Genomic DNA, 21,338 nt, shown 5'->3' on the forward strand with positions numbered 1-21,338 from the left:
ATGTCTGTCAGACCAAATTGCCCTAAAATACTATTTGCATCCTGCCACACCCCTATTTAAGTATCTACAACTTTCACTTTTGCCAACCAGACCAAGAGTAAATGCTGCCTAACTTTCAGTTCCCCTGAGAACCTACTCTCCACCTTTTGAGCAATTCGATTTTCAACTCATCTGTAAAATGTTATGCACCCTCTGTCATGGAAGACCCCTCTCCCCTCAGTTCCCCATGCCTGGAAAACTCATTCTTGCTGCAGAAGCTTTATGCCTTCTCTTCTCCCCTCTTCTCCAAGCCCTGACACCTCCAGGACCAGCTCAAAGCCTCATCTTCTTCCCAGAGCCCTCTCCAATTCCTCCAGCATGACATCTCTCATGAAGTCCTAAGGAGTATGCACAGTATTACAGAAAATTATGCATTTGTCTCCTCACATCCTAGGCTGTCAATCTCTAACTCAGGGACCACTTTCTCCTTTTGCTTCCTCTATAATGGGTGCTTAGTAAAAACCTCAACAGCTGACCAGTAGATTGATTTTCTCTTTGAACCTACGGTACAAACAGACACCTGTCTATCCCAGCACTGCTAAGGAACCTGGGCACTAAGGATCTACTTTTCTTTCTAGAATAACGCGATTAACTGTCTCAATGTGCATGCACACACACATGCGCACATGCACACACACACACACACACACAGAACCTGTCATGATATTCTGTCTATCCTTTCTTCATTCTGTAAGGCATCTGGTTTTGCAGTGGGCAGAGAAGAGACAAGTTCTCTGCTTGGGTGAGACTTTGGAGGTTAAAGCCTTTGTCAAACAAGGAGCAGCTCAACAGGGCTGAGAGGCTTAGGTCTCAGCTGATTCAGCCCAATGGAGATTTCTCCAGTGAGATCCTACCAGCTCATTTGTGCCAGCCAGCCAGTCTCAGAGCAGAAGGATCTGTCCCTTCGCTTGACCCTGAGCAGAGAGGTCTCTGAACTCATTAGCAATGGATACATTATCTGGCAACCTGACCCTGGGGCTGGCACCCAAGTACACCTTGGCAAAGGTGGAGACGGGGGGGGGAACAAGGAGACAGAACAGTGCTGGTCCTACGATCAACTAGCTTCGCTGCTGGGTCAGATGACTTTCAAGCTCAGCCTGGGAACTAGAACTGCATGAGTGAGCCCTGCTGACAATGGCCTGGCCATCTACAGGCTCACCGACTTGCCAGATAAACTGCTTCTGTTCCTGGGCAGGTATAGAATTTTCTAGAGACCCTCCAAAATGAGTCTACTGGCATGCTAGGAAAGATGTCTTTCTACTCTCCGAAGGAATTAAATTTCCTTTCGAGATTACAATCTTTAAATTAAAATGTTCAAAGTAGATGTTTATTATAATCAGCCTCATAATAAAATGTTTATCTAATTAATGTATCATCCATTCAAAGGCACACAATGGGCATGTTTTGGAAGTGGACAAACAAACCTAGATTTCAGAACTGCCAGATATCTTCCCAGTAGCAGCTTTCATTTATCTTGTCAACTAAAATAAATATTTAATGTCTTTCTTCATTCCTTTAAACAGACTACTATAAAAACTGGGAAATACACCACATCCCAAACACAATTGAAGAACATTTGAGTTGTCAAACTTCACAAAGCCAGGAAACCCCAACTTAAAGCTCATGGTCATTCGCCCCCATGTGCAGGCACGTAGACGCCAGTGGGGAGGTTAATGAACCGAGCTTGTTTATAAGGTCGCTCCTACGGCACACAAGGGCCTTCCCCGCTCATTTCCCCCAGGCTCCAGACAAGCCTTCCGAGCTGGGCTGTGATAACACAGGTTCATCTGCTCTCTCCATCAGGGGCCAGGGAACTGTTTTTTGTTTTTTTTCTTTCTTTCTTTCTTTCTAATTAAGGACCCCTGACTCACTGGGAAAAAGAAAATCAGTTGGAGGTCAACCATAAATTTAAAAGTCAACTCAGTAGGGCTGTTCTAAGAGAAGAGAGAAATGTACGAGGACTTAATTCACCAGATTTCAAACATAAGAACAGAGGATACTTTTTAATAATAAAGTCAAAAAACAGCAGACCAAGATGCAGTGAGGAGAGAGATGCAGATAGATAGGCAGCCACAAGGAGGCAGAGGAAGGATGAAAGGAAATAGGAAATACGGTTTTAAAGGGGGTTGTTAAACTTTGAAGTTGGTGTTACCCCAAGTGCATATGTGGGCCAGCTCTCTGAGCTCCAGACTTCAGAGTGAGATGTGCCTTCAAAATGTAAAATGAATGATTCATTGCCCTTTACTCTCAAAACTATTTAGAAGCTCTATTCAAAATACACCACCTATAGCAGAGTGCTTGCAAAAAAAATTATTCTCTTGGCTTCAGTGTGAGTGCTGCCACCTCAAGGGGCAGAGAAAAATCCACCCAAAGGCCTGAGAAGGCTCGCTCTTCTTCCCCACGTGTAATCGCCAGCACCCATCCATGTGTGGTGCAGCGCCACAGTCCTTGACTTCAGATGCCACTGCCTGGAGTCACGCAAGATCTGGCTGCAGTTTTTACCCCGTTCCCTACACGAGTAAAGGATTTGCTAGGTAAATTAATCATGTAAGCAAGATGGTGAGAGAGTATTTAAACTGTTTAAGAGGATAAAAGTTTTAAGCACTTCGTAACCACCTATTTGTTTTCCAAAGAATGTATCTGCTAATAAATACTTCAAGTCGGCTTGCTTTCCTTCCACACTCTGCCCATCGCCTCTCCTCAGCACCCCGTAATTTATCTCATTTTGGTTTCTATATGTGCTTATAAGCTTTGACACTGCATTTCCTTACTAATACCTACACTGTTTACTAACTCAGATTTCAGTGCCTTTGGTTGGTTTTAATGTATTTTCATCTAGATTTTGTTTGCTTTAAACGGTACTTAAGCTTTGTGTTTTCCTCAAATACTACATGGTTATATGAAATCTATACAACCAGCTCTGTAATTAATGGGAAATCCATTTCTATCCTGTCTGTGGAGTGTTACAGGGTACCTGTGGGGGTAAGTGTATACGTAGGAAGGTTGTGTGTGTGTTTTACAACTTGTGGCTCTTTATTTATAGTTATCCTTACTGACATTATCTTTAGGATCCTCAACCTTTCCCTCACTTTTACCATTTTTACTTATTCTCAACTTCTTTGTACAAAAACAATTCACCATAAATTTATCCACAGAACTTGGAATGTAGGCATCTTGATTTATTAAACTGTAACTCCTGATATTAGTATGTCCTATGTTGCATGAATCCAATGACAAAACAGGGTTGCCCTCAAATTTTACCTGTAAAAATTGTATGACCCTCTTTGTTGATTTGAAAATTTTACTGTAATTTTGAAAACTTTTCCCCTCGTGATACTGCTCCTATCCACATAATTTGGTTTTATAATTTATTTCTAAGATACAGGAAGACTCCTAAAACTAACAGAATCTTAGTAGGATTATATGATAATTAGAAAGGCTTTGCTTCTATCTTCCTGATGGCTTGGCTTCCTTCACAGTTCTCTCTTTCACCACTAGATGGCACCTCCACATGAATTTAAGAACCACCCCATTTTAAAGTTAAACTACTTGGGAACAACTTTTATCTTCCTTTTGGGTAAATGGAATGTTGTATTTTGTACCATTCACTGTGGTTTCATTAAATGGCTTATGTCTCAAACTCTCAACTCCTGGAGATCAGGAATCATCTCTTTTACTTTGATGTAGGGGTCTCTGGCACACAGTTACATGGCAGATGCTCAATAAATGACAGTTCGTAACTGGTTGCTCAGTATTTTGGGAAACAGAGTATGATGCCTATATTTGAGTCATAAATGAAGAAAAGATCATTAATTCCATCAATAATCAGGACATTTTTCTTTTACCCTGCTACTCAACTTGCTCCCTTGTCTAGAGCAGTTGACCATAGGTACATAAATGTGATTGACATAATTGTTATGAAATTTACTTTTTAAAGTATTTACTATTTTTAAAATAATTAATGCAAGACTTAATATGGTACTCTGATCCCTCATTAACAGGAGGACAAATGCATTTTGAACCATCTGTATTCCTTTATTCAATTTCAGATGTTTCAGAATAGGTTGTTTCAGATTCAACTGATTTGACCTGAGAGTTCAGTGTAAAATTAGAGTTGTCTTTTTCTCTTCCACTTCTCTCCCTTCTTTCCTGTCTGCTTTCATCTTTTTCTCCATGACCCTGTTTCTTTTTTTGCTTGATCGTGTCTGTGGTCTCAGTATATCTAAGACAAGTACCAAACTGCTTCAAAATTGATTTTGTGGATTCTAACTGCCATACATTTTCTTTATATTCTAACTTTTCTTGTAGGAAAACAATCCCCTTTGTGGGAATCATAGCCCCTTGTGCAGATGTCATTAAACCTAGTGAATTTTCTGATTAAAATGGAGAACCCTTCACCCCATTAGGTATCATGGACAGGCATTGGTTTTTGCAGCATTTGTCTCTGAAGGGGAATTGAGGCGGAGAGTGTGTATATGTGTGCATGTGCATATGCTTCTCCCCATCCCAACACAACGAGTGAAAACAAAACGAGCTACCAAAACCAAAAAATCCCAGGCCTCATCAAAGCAATTAAGATATAACACTTAGGGATTAAGGACTTAAAATAGTCACTTCATCAACTGTCTAAGCCATGTCTGTGCCCTTGTTAACTAATCTGCTAATCGGTTAAACACAACTTCTGTGTGACACAGCATTCTATGTCTTTAAATGCTTCTACATGCAGCTGTCCAGCACCACTGAATTCAGACTTGGGGCCATGTAATTAGATTTCTTGAAAGGCAAGATTTTGCTGAAAATGCAGTGTGTCCCACAGAACTTATAAGCAATATCACCCTCTACATTATGAGTCACAAAGTCCTAAATCACGAGGCTTGATACTTCCTTTAAGCCAGAAGCTACCCTGCCTACCAGCCCTGAGCCAAACTAAGAAGTCAGCAGAGCGTCTTTCCCCTTTCTATGTACATTTCCTCTCCAGCCACATTTAGACATCCAATTCCTTGTGTTTCTCCCCCTCTTCTTTTGTCCAAAGGTTAGTACCTTAAGAAAATTACCTGAAACTCATTTAAACCAAGATAATGAATAAAGGATAATGCTGAATTACCCTTTCCAGAGGATTTCTTCTCACTGTAACAAGGATCAAAATCTTAAACTGAAAAAAAACTCTTCTATTATCTAGGGATGCCAAGTTATTTTCTGGGACAGTAGGGTTTTCTGAGTGCTTATAGAGTCACGTTACGGATGTGCTTCACTCACCAGGGTGAAGCACGTATCTGACTTTCATCATCCACAGCACTATATATGCCCCCAGGCTATATGGCTAGGTCAGCTTGAGCCACTTCACCTCAAAGCCAGTGACACAGGAGCTATGCACTGGGATTGTCCATGTTATCTCACAAGACTACTGAGAGGGGTGCATGAAGCTGTGTCTTCTGCCCAGAATGTTCACTTGAATACAAAGACTGCATCTGATAAATAACTTTACCTATAACATGGATTCCTACAGTGCCTGTCACTAAAAGGGCGATCTTCTTCTTGAACCACCATCATTATCACCACCACCACCACCACCACCAAGTGCAATAAATGGTGACTGTGTCGAAGTTCCAGGACGAAAGGCTTCATACATGACATTTTCTCCCTATGAGGTTAGAGCATTTCTTTCTACTTATATAACTTCCCACTAGCTGCAAAAGCTGTGAGTCTTGGCCCTACTGTGGTCAGAATTGAAGGACAGGAATGACTCAAGGATACTTTTACAAAAGTTCTGAAATTGTGCCACAAGTGGTGGCCCACTCTAAGAAGGGGCGACCAACCAACACCAGACCAGTCTGGAATCAGAGGAGAGAAACCCCATCCTGGAGAGAAGGGTCCCTCCCATGAAGAAACCAGATGCCCTTGGGATGTCCAGCTGATAAGAGAAAAGTGGATAGGCCTAGGGGAGGCTGAGCAGGAGCTTTTTTCCTGGGGTTCCGTGGTTTCCTGCTGGCTAAGACAAGGCAGATTCTTGCTGATCTGGGGGGCAGATTCTTCCTCTTCCTGCCCCCCAGCCACTAACTGCCTTCAGAAGTGATTTCAGCTCCTTGAGTTTAGTGGAAGATTTTGCTTTGGAGGAGGCCAAGGACAGGAAGTAAGATATAAGCAATAACAAGAAGCCTCACACGTGTTGTGGTGTCTTGACTTCTCAAAGTGCTTGCACAGCCATTATCTCATTTTACAACAACCCCATGAGACAGGTTGAGAAAGTGTTATCTCTATTTTGGAGAAGGGGAAACTGAGATCTCAGGGTTTCCTGAGGAGAAACCCTAGAAGATGAGAAAAGAGTGACAAAGAGCTGCCACAGCAACTATCACCCTGGGACACATGGCGGCTCTAGATGCTGCAGAAAGCTGAGGTCGGGCGGGGAGATCTCTGCCAGGAAGGGCACATCCGGGGTGTGCTGCTCAGCAAGCCGCAGTGGCACTTACTCAAGCCAGGCCTACCCTGGGCCCAGTCTTCTGCATTTCCTGCCCTCCCTGGGGCCGGGCATTGCTCCGGGCATCGGTTCTCCCCACCTTCCTCCTCCTACTTCCCATCATCAGGCTCCACAGTCCCAGAGGCAGGGCTGGTGGGGGAGTTAGGAGCTGTAGGGTGTCTAAATACTCCTTCCTATGACAACTCCAGCCTCTTCCCCACCTGCTTCAATCTTCTAAATGAGCTAAGAACCCGAGATGGCATGACTTACATAAGCAGTCTTAGGCATTCTTTCAACAACTCTAATAAAGGTGATAATAAGAGCTAACACTGAACATTTATTACTAAATTTGAACCTAGGCCATCTAGACCTGAAGCCCATGCTCTTAATCACTACTGTGACTGCCAAGAGACACTGGGCCTGGCACTGGGGGTTTAGCATCCAGCTTAGCTACCTTCATCTTAGCCTTCAAAATGGCTGAACAATGGCCGGAATGGAGTTGCATGCAGGAAGGAATAAGGCAGAGGGAAAGGCTCAGTCAGTAATGGAAGAGGGTCAGTCTCCAGGGCAGAAGCTGATGCTCCTTACTGGCCTCTAAAGCAGGAGTACAGATGGAAGTCTCTAGACTCTTCTCTTTCTCCTGGGTCAGAAGACCGCCTTGAGAATTTCCTCAGGAGCCTGATACATGTATGGAGAAATATGTTCACACCACAATGATGAGAAGAGTTGTGTACCAGGAAAGCTCTGCAGATGGACCCTGTAACTCTGTCCATGGGAGACCACCAAATACAGTACCAGGAACCTCTGAGGGGCACTGATGCAATGAAACAGTGGCACAGGTCCATGAACATGGCACCCGGCAATACCACATCTATGTCTAGTTCCGTACCTTTAATACGGGCACAACTCCCCCCCCACACAGGTAAGACCCATCTCTGCCCACAGCATACACACTTATGGCCCCCTACCTGTCATCACAGTAGGTGAACTTCATGTCCATGCTGTGGCGGCTCAGGAAGGTCTTGCTGTCCAGGGGAATGTCCATGTGGGATGGGTGCTGGATCGGTTCACACATGATGATGAGGCAGGACAGCAGGGGCTCCTTGTAGCCACACAGACTATTGTGAGGAGGGCAGTTGTTGTAGACTTTCACTTGGCCCGTGCAGTGCAAGACCTGAGATAGGCATGGAAGGGTCAGACATGGGGCCGAGTGCTGGGGGTGGGGGTAGGGTCTTAGGCATCCCCCACACTGCCATCGCCCTACACCTGGGACTCCAACCCAGGCCTGATGTTGCCCTACCTTCCAGGTGGCTGACTTGAGGTTGACAGTACGGCCTCTGTTGGTGACCGTGCACTTCATCCTCATGAAGAAGTCCCGCTCTGTGGACATGTCTTTGCTTTTTTTCCCAAAACCAGAGCCTGAATGTGGAAGGATGGGAAGAACCAGCTGAAGTTAGTTTTGTATGGATATTCATGAGAGGGGCCCAGCTGCAGTTTTTTTGGCAGCCTATTGTTTGTATTTTCCAAATATCTGCTCTCTTAGCACCTGTAGTCTGCCATCAACACTGAGCTCCATCATGGCCTGTGGACTAATGGTTCCCACTCTCCAGCTTATCTCCTCCACTGGAGCATTAACTCCCACAAGGTAGGAGCTGCTGCATCATTTGATTTCCCATTGCGTCTGAAACATGGTCAGTGGTTCCTTCAGAGCAACACTTCAGAGACAATGAGTGCATATCAGCCACTAACTCAGCAACCCTTTTCTGGGGCAAGGACCAGGTCCTTGCAGAAATTCCAAGGGACAATCTGGGTGAGGCCACAGTTACTCCAAGAGTGTAAGCCTCACAGGTTAGAAATGTCTCTCAGACACTCCCGTCTTTCCTTTATATAACCTGTCTCTCAGGAGGAATTTAACCCCTCCTGTACTCCATTTGCAAAATGCAATAGCTGTGTTCAGGATACCATGCCATTAGCTTTCTCCCTGAAGTGACATATGTATCAAGGCTCTAGAGAGACCTCTGGTACGAATCTCCTTACAGTGGATTTGGTGAGCAAGTCCACTTTACAGATTAACTCAACCTGGATCATATCCTCTCTTTCAGCAAGAATTAAATAAATCACCAAGACCAGCAATATAGCTTCCTTCCTTATAGTTGCCAAACAGCCTACCCATTCAGGACCATTTTCCACTTTTTATAAAACAAAGTAATGAATAGAGTGCCAGCTGAATCCCACTTGTCTATGTCCAAATCCTGCCTACACCACCATCTCTGGTTCCTACTTTCAAAGATATAATCCTGCCCCTACCCAGCATCATAGAACAATCTGGAGCCTTGTTTCAAATAGTCACACTCCTTCCTCCAGGAACAGTCACCAGCCCCTGCACTTAAACTTCCAGAGGACCTTGACTTGACTCACATATTCCTGAAGAGTTATGTGTCAAAGGAATTGTGGCACCCTTGAACAAAACTTCAACACCCTTAGGGGACCCCACTCAGTAAGAGACTGAATAGTGAATTTTTTTTAAAAAAGGAGAGAACATTCCTTCATCACGATTATAAAACCATTTCTCCCACACCAAATTATGATTCTTGCCATTTTAATTTTCAGAGGTGGGGTTAGCATACAGTGAGATATACCTGTATCTTGGGATCTGGCCCCACCACCAGGACCAGACCAGTTGTTGGGTATGAGGGGGCTGGAGGGATTCATTTGTGGCTGTTGCTTGGGTATTACTGAGGCCTTTTAACTTGCTAACCTCTAGATTCTCCCCATGTTGACACTGGATGTTTCTTTTTTTTGAAATGGAGTCTCGCTCTGTCGCCAGGCTGGAGTTCAGTGGCATGATCTTGGCTCACTGCAACCTCTGCCTCCTGGGTTCAAGTGATTCTCCTGCCTCCACCTCCCAAGTAGCTGGGATTACAGGCGTGCGCCACCACACCTAGCTAATTTTTCTATTTTTAGTAGAGACAGGGTTTCACCATGTTGGCCAGGATGGTCTCGATCTCTTGATCTCGTGATCCACCCACCTCAGCCTCCCAAAGTCCTGGGATTACAGGCGTGAACCACTGTGCCCGGCCTTGATCATTCTTTCTAAACACTGCTCCACACAGATCACTCCACCCCTGCACAAAAACCTTCAATAGTTCCCCATTGTCTATGGAATAAAGTTCAAGGCCCTCCACCTGGCCTTCAAAACCTTCCGCAATCTGCCTCATGGCTTTGTTTTCCTCTAGGAACTCACACTAACCCTTTAGGTCTAGATTATGAGTCCATCCACAGGCTAGTACCTTCAGTGAAGACTTGCTGATTCATGAGTTTGATCCCAAGTCCTCAATATGCAGATCAAGAGATCTAAAGTTCTACTCAGATAATTAGAGGTCACTTGGCTGTGAATCATGGCACTTGAGAACTGAAAGGTCGTCACCTTTGCCTAGTCCAATACCAGCAATTTGAAAAGACAGACTCTGAGGAACAGAGAAGTAGGGTACTTGCTTCTGGTCACAAACTCAAACTCAGACTATGGTCAGTGGTTGAACTGAGACTAAGAACCCAAAGGCCCAAGGGTTTCTGGAGTAGAGAAGAAATCAATCTTTGGTTTCCTCAGGCTTTCAGCACCTACCCATTCAGAACATGAATCTCTTTTTAGAGAAATTTAGAAAGTGTGGTAGCCCTTTCCCCATAGAACCAGACAAGACATTGAGCAGCCGATCGGGTGCTCTCTGCCAGTGTACTCTAGGACCCAGGTGGCCTAAGGCCTGCAGATGAGAGAGCAGAGGAGCTGGGTGAGGGAGCTGTGGCAGTGGTAGAAGAGGAGGTGGTTGTAATTCTGTACTTTGCAGGCTCAGTCTGTAACAGGGTGGAGGTGAGCCAATGAAGTATCTGCTTTTGCAGCATGTGTGGTAATAAGAGCCAACCCTTGTAGGCTTAGCCTCACTGCCTCTGTTATTCAGGTTGGACAAGCATAAGCCCCATGGCAGTGACAGGTGATATTATTAAAGAGGACATCTAGACATGCACAGAATCTGCCCAGACCAGTGACAGAATCTCAGGTTTGGAAGGGACCTTGACAGTCATTAAGCCCCACTTCTGCCCAAAGCTTCAGTCCTCTTAACAATGTCCCTATTCATGCCTTTGTTGAATGGCCACAGTTACGAGAGAGGAAGCTCCACTGCCATTGCAACGTGCTTTCTGCCTGTGTGGGTCCTCTCATCCACTGGCACCTGCTGGGTATCCCCATGGGTAAGGTCCTGTACGCTAGATCTTTTTAAATCTCTTCTCCGTCAAAACCTACTTGACCTATGTCTCATCAGGGTACCATTTCCTGTGGTAGCTCATCTCCAAAAGTAGCTCCAACAAGCCATGCCTTTTGACACTCATGGCTTTGTGTAGTTTCCTCCCACAATGAGCCAGGGCTGTCCTGTAACATGCTCTAACCAACAACATGGGGCAGAAGTGATGCTCTGCTAATTTGAGGACAAAACCTTGGGAAGGCCTGGCAACTTCCACCTTAGTGCTTCTGGGAGCCCTGAGCTGCCACATGTCTGGCTACCCTAGAGACACCGTATGGAGAGGGAGAGTCTCTGAGACTCCATGGAGTGACAGAACAGTCCCATTGTCCCAGCATGCCAGCTGAATCCAGGGTTCCAGCCACCTGACACAAGGTCCCAGACATGTGTGAGCTATCCTGATCACCCCAGCCTAGTCTGGCCCCCAGATGACTGCAGCCCCACTGACATCACATGGAGTATAAGACCCACCCACTGAACCCACAGAACGCTGGGAGATAATCATCAAAGCCCTATGTTTTAGGTGGTTTGTTCCACAGCAATAGATAACTACAGTAGTTCCTATAAGCACTTTGGCACAGACTGGTTTCTCACTGGTTTGGGTGGTGTCATTTGGCAGAGATGCTTGACTCTTGGGTGATGAAACCTCCTAGAGACAGTGTCCTAACCCAAAAGAGTCCCCTAGTAGTGGGACACCAGGCATCATGTGGGGCCAGCAGGAGATACTTCTGAGTACCGGGTCCTCTCAATGCCCCAATCTCATCTCACAGGCTACACACTTAAACGGAGGGCCAGCCTAGCTAAATTTTTTAAGGACATCCATTTTTCCTGCATTGCAAGGCCATGAGCTATCTCCCTTATACTTGTAGACAAAGGGGAGGCAGATTCCCACCCAGTGGGGGCAAGAAGGAAATAAACACAATTAAGGATACCATTTTTGAGACTCAGGTTCTCACGAATCTCCTCGTGGTCGCAGGGATGAGTGAAGTCAAAGATACTATGTCCTGTTAGCTCCACCTGTTTCAAAAACAAGGTTAGGCATCATTATTCCTAACAGTGAAGTAAAAGACTCCAAGAGGAAGCTGAGCCACCTTCCAGATTTGGAGGCAGGGAGGAGATTGAATTGGGTTTTCTCATAATCCCAGTCCAGTGTCAGGTCCACAGACAGAAAGATGTAATGGGGGATTACTGATGACAGAGTCTGTTAATGAGTCAGTAGAGAGCTGTCTGCCAGGATGGACATAAGCAAAGCCAAACCCAATGCCTGGGGGTGGGACTGTGGCCTGAGGCATGTGGCCTGAGGTCAGCGAGGGTCACAGTGGCCATTTACAGGGAAAGGTCAAGTGGGATTGTGGCTAGCACCTTCTACTCATTTCTACCCCCAAATGGAAACATTTCTTCTTTTGAAAGAGATAGAGGGGGGTGTCACCTGTGTAAGTCCCATGAACTTGCTGATGTTTTCTGACAGAAAGATCATGTCGCCATCTTGGGTCACCACGGCAATGAAACCCTCCAAGGCTTTCAGGTACAAGTTGTCCATCTGCTGGTCAGCTTCAGCTTCAGACTCATTTTCAGAGCAAACTGGAAAGAGAGGGGGGCGGGACAGTTACATGAATGTGGAGTGAAAACAGATGTGACTGGCACAGATAGGCATTTGCCAGGGATGGCGCAAAGGCATCGGGTGGACTCTTCTGGAAACGCGCACTGCCGACCATCTGAATGTCTGCCCCAGCCCGGCAGCAGGCACTGGATGAGCACCACTGCACAGAGGACACCCTGACAGGGGCTGTGAGGACAGTGTGCTTGTTGTGACAACAGTACTTCTGGCACTAGCAACGGGAGCAGTAGGAGCTGCTGTGTGAGTGGTTCGGGGTGGAAGTTTTCCTAGGCTGCCCCCAGCAACCACCTGTACAGCCTGTAGACTCGGCTCTTGTCCCAGACCAAAAACACCTCTTGGGCCCCAGGTCTTTGGTGGTTATACACAGACCACCGACTTCATTTCAGCCCTTTTCTCCTAGTTCATTATTTATCTCCAAAGACATTTACTTATGAAAATTTGTATTTATCCAGTGCAAACATCAATCAAAGTATGCCTGAATATAACGGTACTCATAGAAGCAGGAACAAATTTTAGCTGCTAATATATACTGCAATCACAACATGAAAGGTACTGCACTAAGCATGCTATGTAATCTTCACAGTGACCTACGAGGTAGATACTATTCTTAATCTCATTTTACAGATGAAGTGTACAGAGGTTAAGCCATTTGTCCAAAGGTATAAAGATTGCAAAGTTAGCAAGCTTTGACAGCTGAATCCAGAAGCCACACTCAACCATTCATAGGCTTTGGAGTTAAACACAGGTTCTCTTCCTAGATCACCCTCCTATTAGGCTATGACTCTGAATAAGGAACAACCTCTCTGGATATCACTTTCCTCATCAGCTAAATGGGAATAACAATTTCCACCTCTGAATTGTAAGGATTAGATAAGTATGTAAAGTGCCTAAAACTATAACAACAGTAAATTCTTTCTTCTTTCTGCTCCAAGACATGCACTACCCTCAAATTGCTCAGATCCCGGGTGAGGAATATATAGCACTCAGAGATGCAAAGCTAAGTAAAAGTTCAAGGGTGTCATAGCTGGGCTTCCAAGGAAAAGTGTAGATGGGACGAGCTCTAAGGGTCAGAGGACGAGGGGGTCACTTTGGGGTGATCACAGACAACTAACTGTTCCAAAGAAGATTTGCAGAGACTTAGAAAAACAGATTTCACTCTGTGGAATGAAAGAAGGGCCTTCTGAACCAGATGGGATTGTGTGAGCACTGGAAAACCCCTGGAGCAAGCTCCCTCCTAGACTGAAGAGAGGCCCATCTGGCTCAAGAGGAGAATCCATCTTCCAGTCTCAGAGATTGGGCTGGTGAGACAGGCCCAGTGTCCTGGAGGGGCCTCATGTGTCAAGCAAATGTGATCAGAGGAGTACATCTCAAAGCACTGCTTTGGGGAGATTAGTCTGGCAATGGCATACAGAGTGGTTTGGAGACAGTGAAGCCCAGAGGTGCAGAACAGAGTGAGCAGGCAACTGCATTCTCAGCAGGCTGTACAGGTGGTTGCTGGGTGCAGCCTGGGAAAACTTCCACCCGAACCACCCACACTTTGAGTATCGTGGCCTGTCTAGTATACCTCTGCTATCTGAAAAATACAGACTCGGCTCTTGTCCCAGACCAAAAAAACCTCATAGGCACCAGGTCTCTGGTTGTTATACACAGACCACAGACTTTATTTCAGCCCACTTCTCCTAGTTCATTATTTAACTCCAAAGAATTTACTTATGAAAATTTGTATTTATCCAGTGCAAACATCAATCAAAGTATGCCTCACTTGATTTACAGAACGAGGAGATTAGAGAATAATTTGTCACTTGCAAATATTAATATTCACTTAACTAAAAGGAGTCTTTCAAATGGAGACTATTCTAAGGAATGCAAAATGCAATTCAATGTATGGGCCACTTGGCCAGGGACACATCAATGCTGTGAAATGTGGTTGAAGGGCCTTTCTGCAAGGGCACTGGATTTCTCTTTTATCTTTTTCCTCGAGCCTCTAAATTTAAGCTTTGGGTTACCTGCCGTTATTCCTCAAGAAGAACAAATCCACATTACAAGATCTTCCTACCAAGAGGCTTCAGTGGAGGCACAGGGGACCAGCTACCTTTCAGGACACAGGATGAGAGAACACGCCGGAGTCACAGATGCCTTCTGCACAGCATCACAGTGGGTCTTGTCCAGGGATGGGCAAGCCTTCAGAGCCAAGAGTTGGGCTGTACAGAGTAAGGCCCCGTGGCTTTCCCTCTGTTTTGCTAAAATGGTGAAACAAAATTAGGGACATTCTTTCCTCTCTACACCCTGTTTCAGGTGGGTAGCCTGGAGAAAGGAGAACCACAGGTCATGGGAATGGCCTTATACCATACATATACGCACACCTGATCCCTGCTTGGGGTTTCTGCTGATACACCTGTTCTTTGCCAGCTGACCAGCCCGCTGAAGTGATGATGAACCAATGTCCCAGGTGTGGGGGATGCCACTGTGAATGTTAGCTTTCCCAGCTAAAATCTTCTTTTGAGTGGGGGCTTTAGGGTAGAAAATGACTTAACTCAGGGCTTTCAAATTTGAGTATGCATCAGAATCATCTATAGGCCAGGCTAAAAGAAAAATGTCTGGGACCAGGACTGCTACATAATTTGTGTGGCCCAGTGCAAAATAAAAATGCGAGACCTCTCATTGGAAAAATTAAACCAAGCCTGAGAACCTTCTCAGTGTGGCGCCCTCTAAGACCGCCTGTGCTGCATGCCCATGAAGCTGGCCCTGGATGAGCCCCTGCTGGGTTCCTGGTTCAGTAGGTCTTTAGTGGGAACTGAATCTGTTTGTTCTAAAAAGCTCACAGGTGATGCTGTTCTTTGCCAGCTGACCAGCCCGCTGAAGTGATGATTAACCAATGTCCCAGGTGTGGGTGATGCCACTGTGAATGTTAGCTTCTACTCATAGGACCATATGCTGAGAGCTACTGCCTCAACTTAAAGGTCCTATGAGTGACCTTATTTAGCCTGTGTTGGCAGGTGGTGACTTATTTTGGAGATGAGTGAGGAGAGCGCCACTTCAATCACACCAGATAGGTGACCACCTTCTATAGATACACAGAGGCCAACTCTGTGGTTTCTAGCCAACTGAGAAGATATTTTCTCTTCAATTTCTTTGATCTCAGTGGTAACGCTGACTTCAAAATCTGGAGTAATCCCAAGACAACCCTATTTGGGTTAACTAGTCCCAGAGGAAATAGTCCTGCTTAAAATTTCCTGTTTTTAACGGTTCCAACACAGCCAAACTGGTTTCCACCCATGCCCAGTGCATTTGCTTCCAGGAGGTGGCGAAATTGGCTACAACAGCTTCGGGTCAGCTGGCCTCTGGGAGGGAGAGGGGCAATCTAGGGCCACGAAGGGAAACAGAATGTCTTGGGACTAAGGTCACAATGGCTGGAGGAGCAGGAAGCCACCAGGTTGGCCCCAGGAACCCTGCAACGGCAGGGCTGGGGCAGGGTCTCTTCCCTCTGTGGGACTATTTGCTCTCAGCACCTGCTTATTCTCCTGGGAGCTTCTGAAGGAACCTGGCCAGGTCACTCCCAGCTTGCAGCTAAGAATGAAAACTGTGGAGCCAGGAGGTAGACCCTCACCCTGGAGGCATCTCAAAGCATTGCTTTGGGGGATTAGTCACCCTGGAGGCTCATGTCACAAATTGGCTGAAGACCCCTCTGCCCCTTCCCCTGTGAACATTGTGTCTTCCCTGATGTACCATTAATATCCTGCTCAGTGTTAGGGACATGGAAAAATGCACTCATTCCCTACACCGTTATGAAGTTTCTGCTGTGTTCATGTCTGCTTTATGCTAGGCACAAGGTAATCTGTCCACAAGTGTCACTTACTGTGTGCTCAGTCCTGTCCTAAGGAGAATCAGGGATACTGAAAGGTGTAAGAGCAATCCCCTCGGAATCAACAGACTGGTGGGGAAGACAGAGATAAACTGCTGTAAGGTGATGCAACCATCCAGCATCAACTCTTCGTCAGAACCAAGTGAGGAGCCCAGAGTAGGTGCTCAATAAGCCACCAACTGGGTCTGTAAATCATCCTGGGCTCTAGATCTCAGTTACTTGCTTCTGAGGACCCTGCAGGGTTTGCCCCCAAAGATGAGAGATGGGTCATTAAAACCAGAGGTGCTCTGCTGAGACGGCACATGCCCATCCTGGGGAGCATAACAAGATTCTTTAATGCTAAAAATAGCCCCAGTAAACAGGCTTTGATGACTCCCCACAGCCAGGATATGCGCGGGCTGAGGTTTTGGAGCACTTTTTCCGGAGCATCGCTCATTTCCTTCAAGCAGCACCGCCCATGTGGGGTGGGACTTCCTGGGCAGCAGGGGCTGTGCATTGGGAGAGAGCAGGCAGAGTGGCAGAGCAGAGGCTCCTGAGTGGTCTCAGAGACCAGGCTGCCCCACGGTGCTGCTGGTCAGAATACTGGCTGCAATTTTATTCGACCAAGGTCACTTTACCTCTTGTTTCCTACTCCGAGAAGTTCCAGGACTGCTCTGACTGTTCTCAAAGCCATTCTGATGGGGTCTTCCTGGTTCAGACGTGCTTGGCAGTCACCACTTTGTGACCACCACAGGGGCCTTCCTTCTAAGGCTCTGCCTAAACCGATTCCTCCCCTCCACCTGACCCACGGCCTGACTCCCAATCCCCGCCCTCCCGGATGTGCAGACTGCAAGAGCAGTGCCAGTCAAACTATATGGAAATCATTCTGGGATTGCTTACTGGAGCCTTAGCCATACCTTTAAATGCCACCATTAGCAGGCCTGGGCTTCTCTGATGCCTTTGACAGAAGGCACTGTGTCCTTCCTGATCTTCCTGGGCTCCCTGGAAGTCCTGAAAGTCCACTAGGAGAGATTCATGCCTTTGTTCTTTGCATATATCTTACTATCCTATCTTGCCTCTCTGCATTACCCTCCATAAGATGTAGTACAGGACTGGGTTCAGCAAACATCTATTGACTGAGCAGACTTTTTAGTTTAAGTTAAAGGAATGATCTGAACAAAGTCAGTATCTCTAGAAGAGATTGTATATTAGCTGTTCTCACCCATTAACATCCTCACATGAATCAGCTTATTGAGCTCTTTCCAAACAGGACAGAAAAAGGCCTTGATTTGGAGTAGGTGGGACAAAGGGGTGGAGGTAGGGGTGAAAGCCTGGGAACAGAAGTCTGAAAGTGGGGTATGAGAGGGTACCAGAACATGTATCTGCCTGCACAGTTCTTTCTTTGTCCCACTTTTCCTGCATGGGAAGGTCATATCAAGCCTTAAAAACTTTAAAATCACATTTTAGTATCTTTCCCTTAGTAGTCTACAGATCAGGAAAACAACCTCTTGTTATAACTGATGTCTTTGCTAAGCAAATGATGAATCCATAATGCAACTGACACTTCTCTTTAGAAACCCTGCTTCATGCTGATTTCCAGCTCCATGGAAAATGAATTTGACTTCATCATGCATGAGTTTGGGCAAGCCCAAAATTTAATTTTACAATGAAAAGCAAATTTTGTATATTCACTGCGGTTTAATGCCCTCAGAATGCAGAGTTGACCCTGATTCGCTCATGGTTTGTGGGGCTCATCTTGAAAGAGGATTTAAGACAATCAAGTGGCATTTCCACCGATGTTCCTGTAAGAGTGTGTTCTGTCCTCAGCCCAGCGTGGAAGCTAATATCATAAAGCTATTGTTTCAGTTTGCTTCCTGTGATATGAATCTCAATCGGCAGCCCAGACCCACAGCCTGAATTTCTCAACGTTGAGGTTTCCTCTCCAACATTCCCACACAGAACAGCCTACTGTGAAAATCAAAGGGAAACATGTTACTAAGTAAAGAGAAACTTTTCTAAAGAAAAACCTGGTATTTTTTAGCCTTTTGAACTTTGAGGTATGCAACCAGCTATTTCCTATTATAAAGTGAGCCAAAATTGGTACTCACCTTTGTTAGAAATGCTTAAATAATGAATGTGTGGGTTGTTTTGCCTTGGAAAAGCTTGACAACTCTGCATTTTGATAGAAATTGCTAGAAGATAGGTTACAGGATAGTAAGAATTTACATTGGGTTTTCTTTTACATCATTTCTCCAGAAGCCTATATTTAATATAAATCAATATATTTGTTTATAATAATTTTTATTTCTAAGCTGTAACTTATTGAGACCTTAATATGTGGCAGGCTAGAGGATAAGGCCTTTTATATCTATTATCTCAATCCTCAAATAACATTGCAGGGTAAGCACCATTATTCCCTTTGTGCAGATGAGGAAACTAAAGCTCAAAGAGAAATTTTTACAACATTGCAGAGAAAGAAAGCAGCCAAACTAAGATTCCAGTGCAGGTCTATCTGCCCACAAATCCTGTACTCTTCTTCATGATGCTACATGTGTTGGAAAAGCAAAATACGATTTAGAAAGAAAAAGATCTTGTCTCACAATTTCTGAAAGTAATTCAACAATCAGTCTAGAGAATGCGCAGCCGAAGTCTAAGAGAGAAGTCAGAGAAAAGCGGGTGCTGAGAAACCATCTCCTCCTCCCTGGTCTGTGCTCGTTTGGTGAGAACTTCTCCTTCAAGGACACCAGGACCACATGGCCAAAAGTAGAAACTTTTTATCCCTTTCCTTCATTTCTTTCCTTGGGACAGAGAGGACCAGAGCTGACAGGCTAAGGGCTCTAGCTGGTATAGGGCCAAGCCCAGCCAGAGGGCAGGCAAGTTTGTGTCCACAACTTTCAACAGGCTCCTGAGATGGGACAGATAAGGGATGTCCCAGTGTGGCCACTCTGGTCCTATCTCTGTGGGTGTGTTTAGCACACAGGGGTTCTCATCAGCACACGAGGGCTCACACCAGCACACACACGGGTAGATGTGCTCAGAGAGCCCAGCCTAACTCCTGACCTTCTCCAGGCCAACCTTTGAACCACTGAGACAGACAGCCAGGCCCAGGAGGGCAAGCATGGAAAACGAAGCCCTGCACTAGGGGGAAGGACAGGAATAATTCTCTGAATGTGTGAGGACCTCCTCCCCATCACACTGGCCCCCAGCTGCCTCTGTTGACCCTCGTTCCCCTACCTTCTCCCTTCCCCCACACCCGACACCCCAGCCCTTGTCAACATCTTAGCCTGACCAGGTTTACTAAATGCTCTTGCCGTCCCATGTCTGTTTTCCCATGGACCAAAATTCAAAAGGACTTGAATTCCAGGTGCAGGTTCACCATGTGCTAAATGTGTGACTTTGAGCAATATTAACCTGTCTGTCCTTCACTTATCTGTGTAACAAGGAGAAACACTCAACGAGTCCAAATTTAGTCAGAGGCGTTCTACAATTAATATACAGGTTGACTGTCCCTAATCTGAAAATCTGAAATCTGAAATGCTTCAAAATCCAACACAACATTCAAAGGAAATGCTCATTGGAGCATTTCAAATTTCAGATTTTCGGGTTAGGGATGCTCAACTGATAAATACAATGCAAATATTCCAAAATCCGAAAAAATTAAAAAATCAAAAATACTTCTGGTCCCAAGCATTTCGGATAAGGGATACTCAACCTGTATTACCCCTTCTGGGGCTTTGTGTTGGTGGAGGAATTGGAGTGGTGATGAAGGAAGCAATGATTAATCCAAAGGAATTAATGTCTAAGAGCACAATCTCAAGTACCACAGCAGGAAAGCAGGGAAGAGGGGTCTCATTGTGGGGAAGGGGACTTCATCCAGTCATGAAATCCTCCACTGTCTACTCTTTATATGTAAAGATGACTGCAACATTAGCTGACTTTGCCCTCAGTTATCCAGGAAGACAAGCCTTTTTAAAGGGAGGGGTGCACAAATGCCCTGTGATGGAGTCTCCCGGCCTTTCTTATATCCAGCAATCCAACCCTTGCCAGGGCTCAGCCCGCTGTTCTCTCTCGGCAGCATCTAGGACCATGTATCTGCCATTGTCTTGCATTGTTCTTTGAAAGTATTTATAGACCCTATCTTCCCCCTTGGCTCTCCTGCTCTTGTCTGCACATTTCGCCTCTTTAGGCCTAGCCTTCCAACCCCAGGCCCACTGAACTGTCGTCCTATTTTCTGAAAGTCTGTCCCCCATATCCTTCCTGTACTCCAGGGACTAGAATAGTACATTCTGGTCTGGCCTCCCAGCCTCACACTGGATTCCCTCTTTCCCAGAATAGCCACTTCATAACAGGATGGCGGAATCCACCGTCTCCAAGGCACCAGGCTTACTCCGGAAAACTGAAAAACCACCACCAAAGAACCCTCCCTCCCCGAGTGCCTCCCTCACGCTCACCCGTCAGACACTGTCCCCACCTGTGGCACCAGACTAGGCGGGGAGGAGCACAACACACTGCCCAGCATCCTGACAGAACTGACACCCCTGACGAGAATGTCACATAGGATCTGAAACCAGAAGACTTCTCAGGACACCTGTTTCTGGTCAGGACGCATAGGAAATGGTTTCCTGAAGAATGTAACTGAGAAAAAGCAAATGCTGTGTGAACTGTGGAGTTGCAGAGGTACCCGGGACGGGAGAACCAGTTGTTTTCTGGGGAGGGGTGATGCTCTCGGCTGTCAGCTGTCAAGGACTCCCCAGTGTGAGTGAGCTCAGCCAGGCCAGGTGATTTACAGACATCATTTCAGTCCATTCTCACCGACAGCCTGGGCAAGAAGTATGTTTAACGCCATTTTATAGATAAGGAAACCAATGTTCAGAGAGACTAAATGATTTGCTTGGCCTAACTGGCTTCTCAGAGGGAAAAGATCATCTGGGCATGCCTACTTGCTGTTCTAGCTAAAGCACTGGAAGTTAAGGATGAGAAGGCGTCCTACAGACTCAATCTAGTGTGGAGGATGGGTCTTATGGGCCAGATGGCAACAAACTGAGAAGTCAGCAAAAGCTGTCCTTGGTTCTCCCAGCCCGTGTTCTCCCCAGCCTC

The 21,338-nt window shown here is 45.8% G+C and overlaps 1 protein-coding gene across 2 annotated transcripts in view; it reads right to left on the minus strand.

Annotated features, from left to right (window-relative positions):
- The window catches only part of EPAS1 (endothelial PAS domain protein 1), a 90,663-nt gene that overhangs the window by 17,823 nt on the left and 51,502 nt on the right, over positions 1 to 21,338 (minus strand). For both annotated transcript variants that reach the window (XM_015112282.3, XM_077959632.1), the window contains 4 exons: positions 12,212 to 12,363; positions 11,715 to 11,799; positions 7,794 to 7,912; positions 7,462 to 7,667 (listed from right to left, as the gene is read on the minus strand). In XM_015112282.3, the coding sequence (XP_014967768.1) occupies positions 7,462 to 7,667; positions 7,794 to 7,912; positions 11,715 to 11,799; positions 12,212 to 12,363 (562 nt within the window). The remainder of the gene's footprint in view (positions 1 to 7,461; positions 7,668 to 7,793; positions 7,913 to 11,714; positions 11,800 to 12,211; positions 12,364 to 21,338) is intronic.

Source organism: Macaca mulatta, chromosome 13 (assembly GCF_049350105.2).
Source record: "Macaca mulatta isolate MMU2019108-1 chromosome 13, T2T-MMU8v2.0, whole genome shotgun sequence".
NCBI lineage: Eukaryota > Metazoa > Chordata > Mammalia > Primates > Cercopithecidae > Macaca > Macaca mulatta.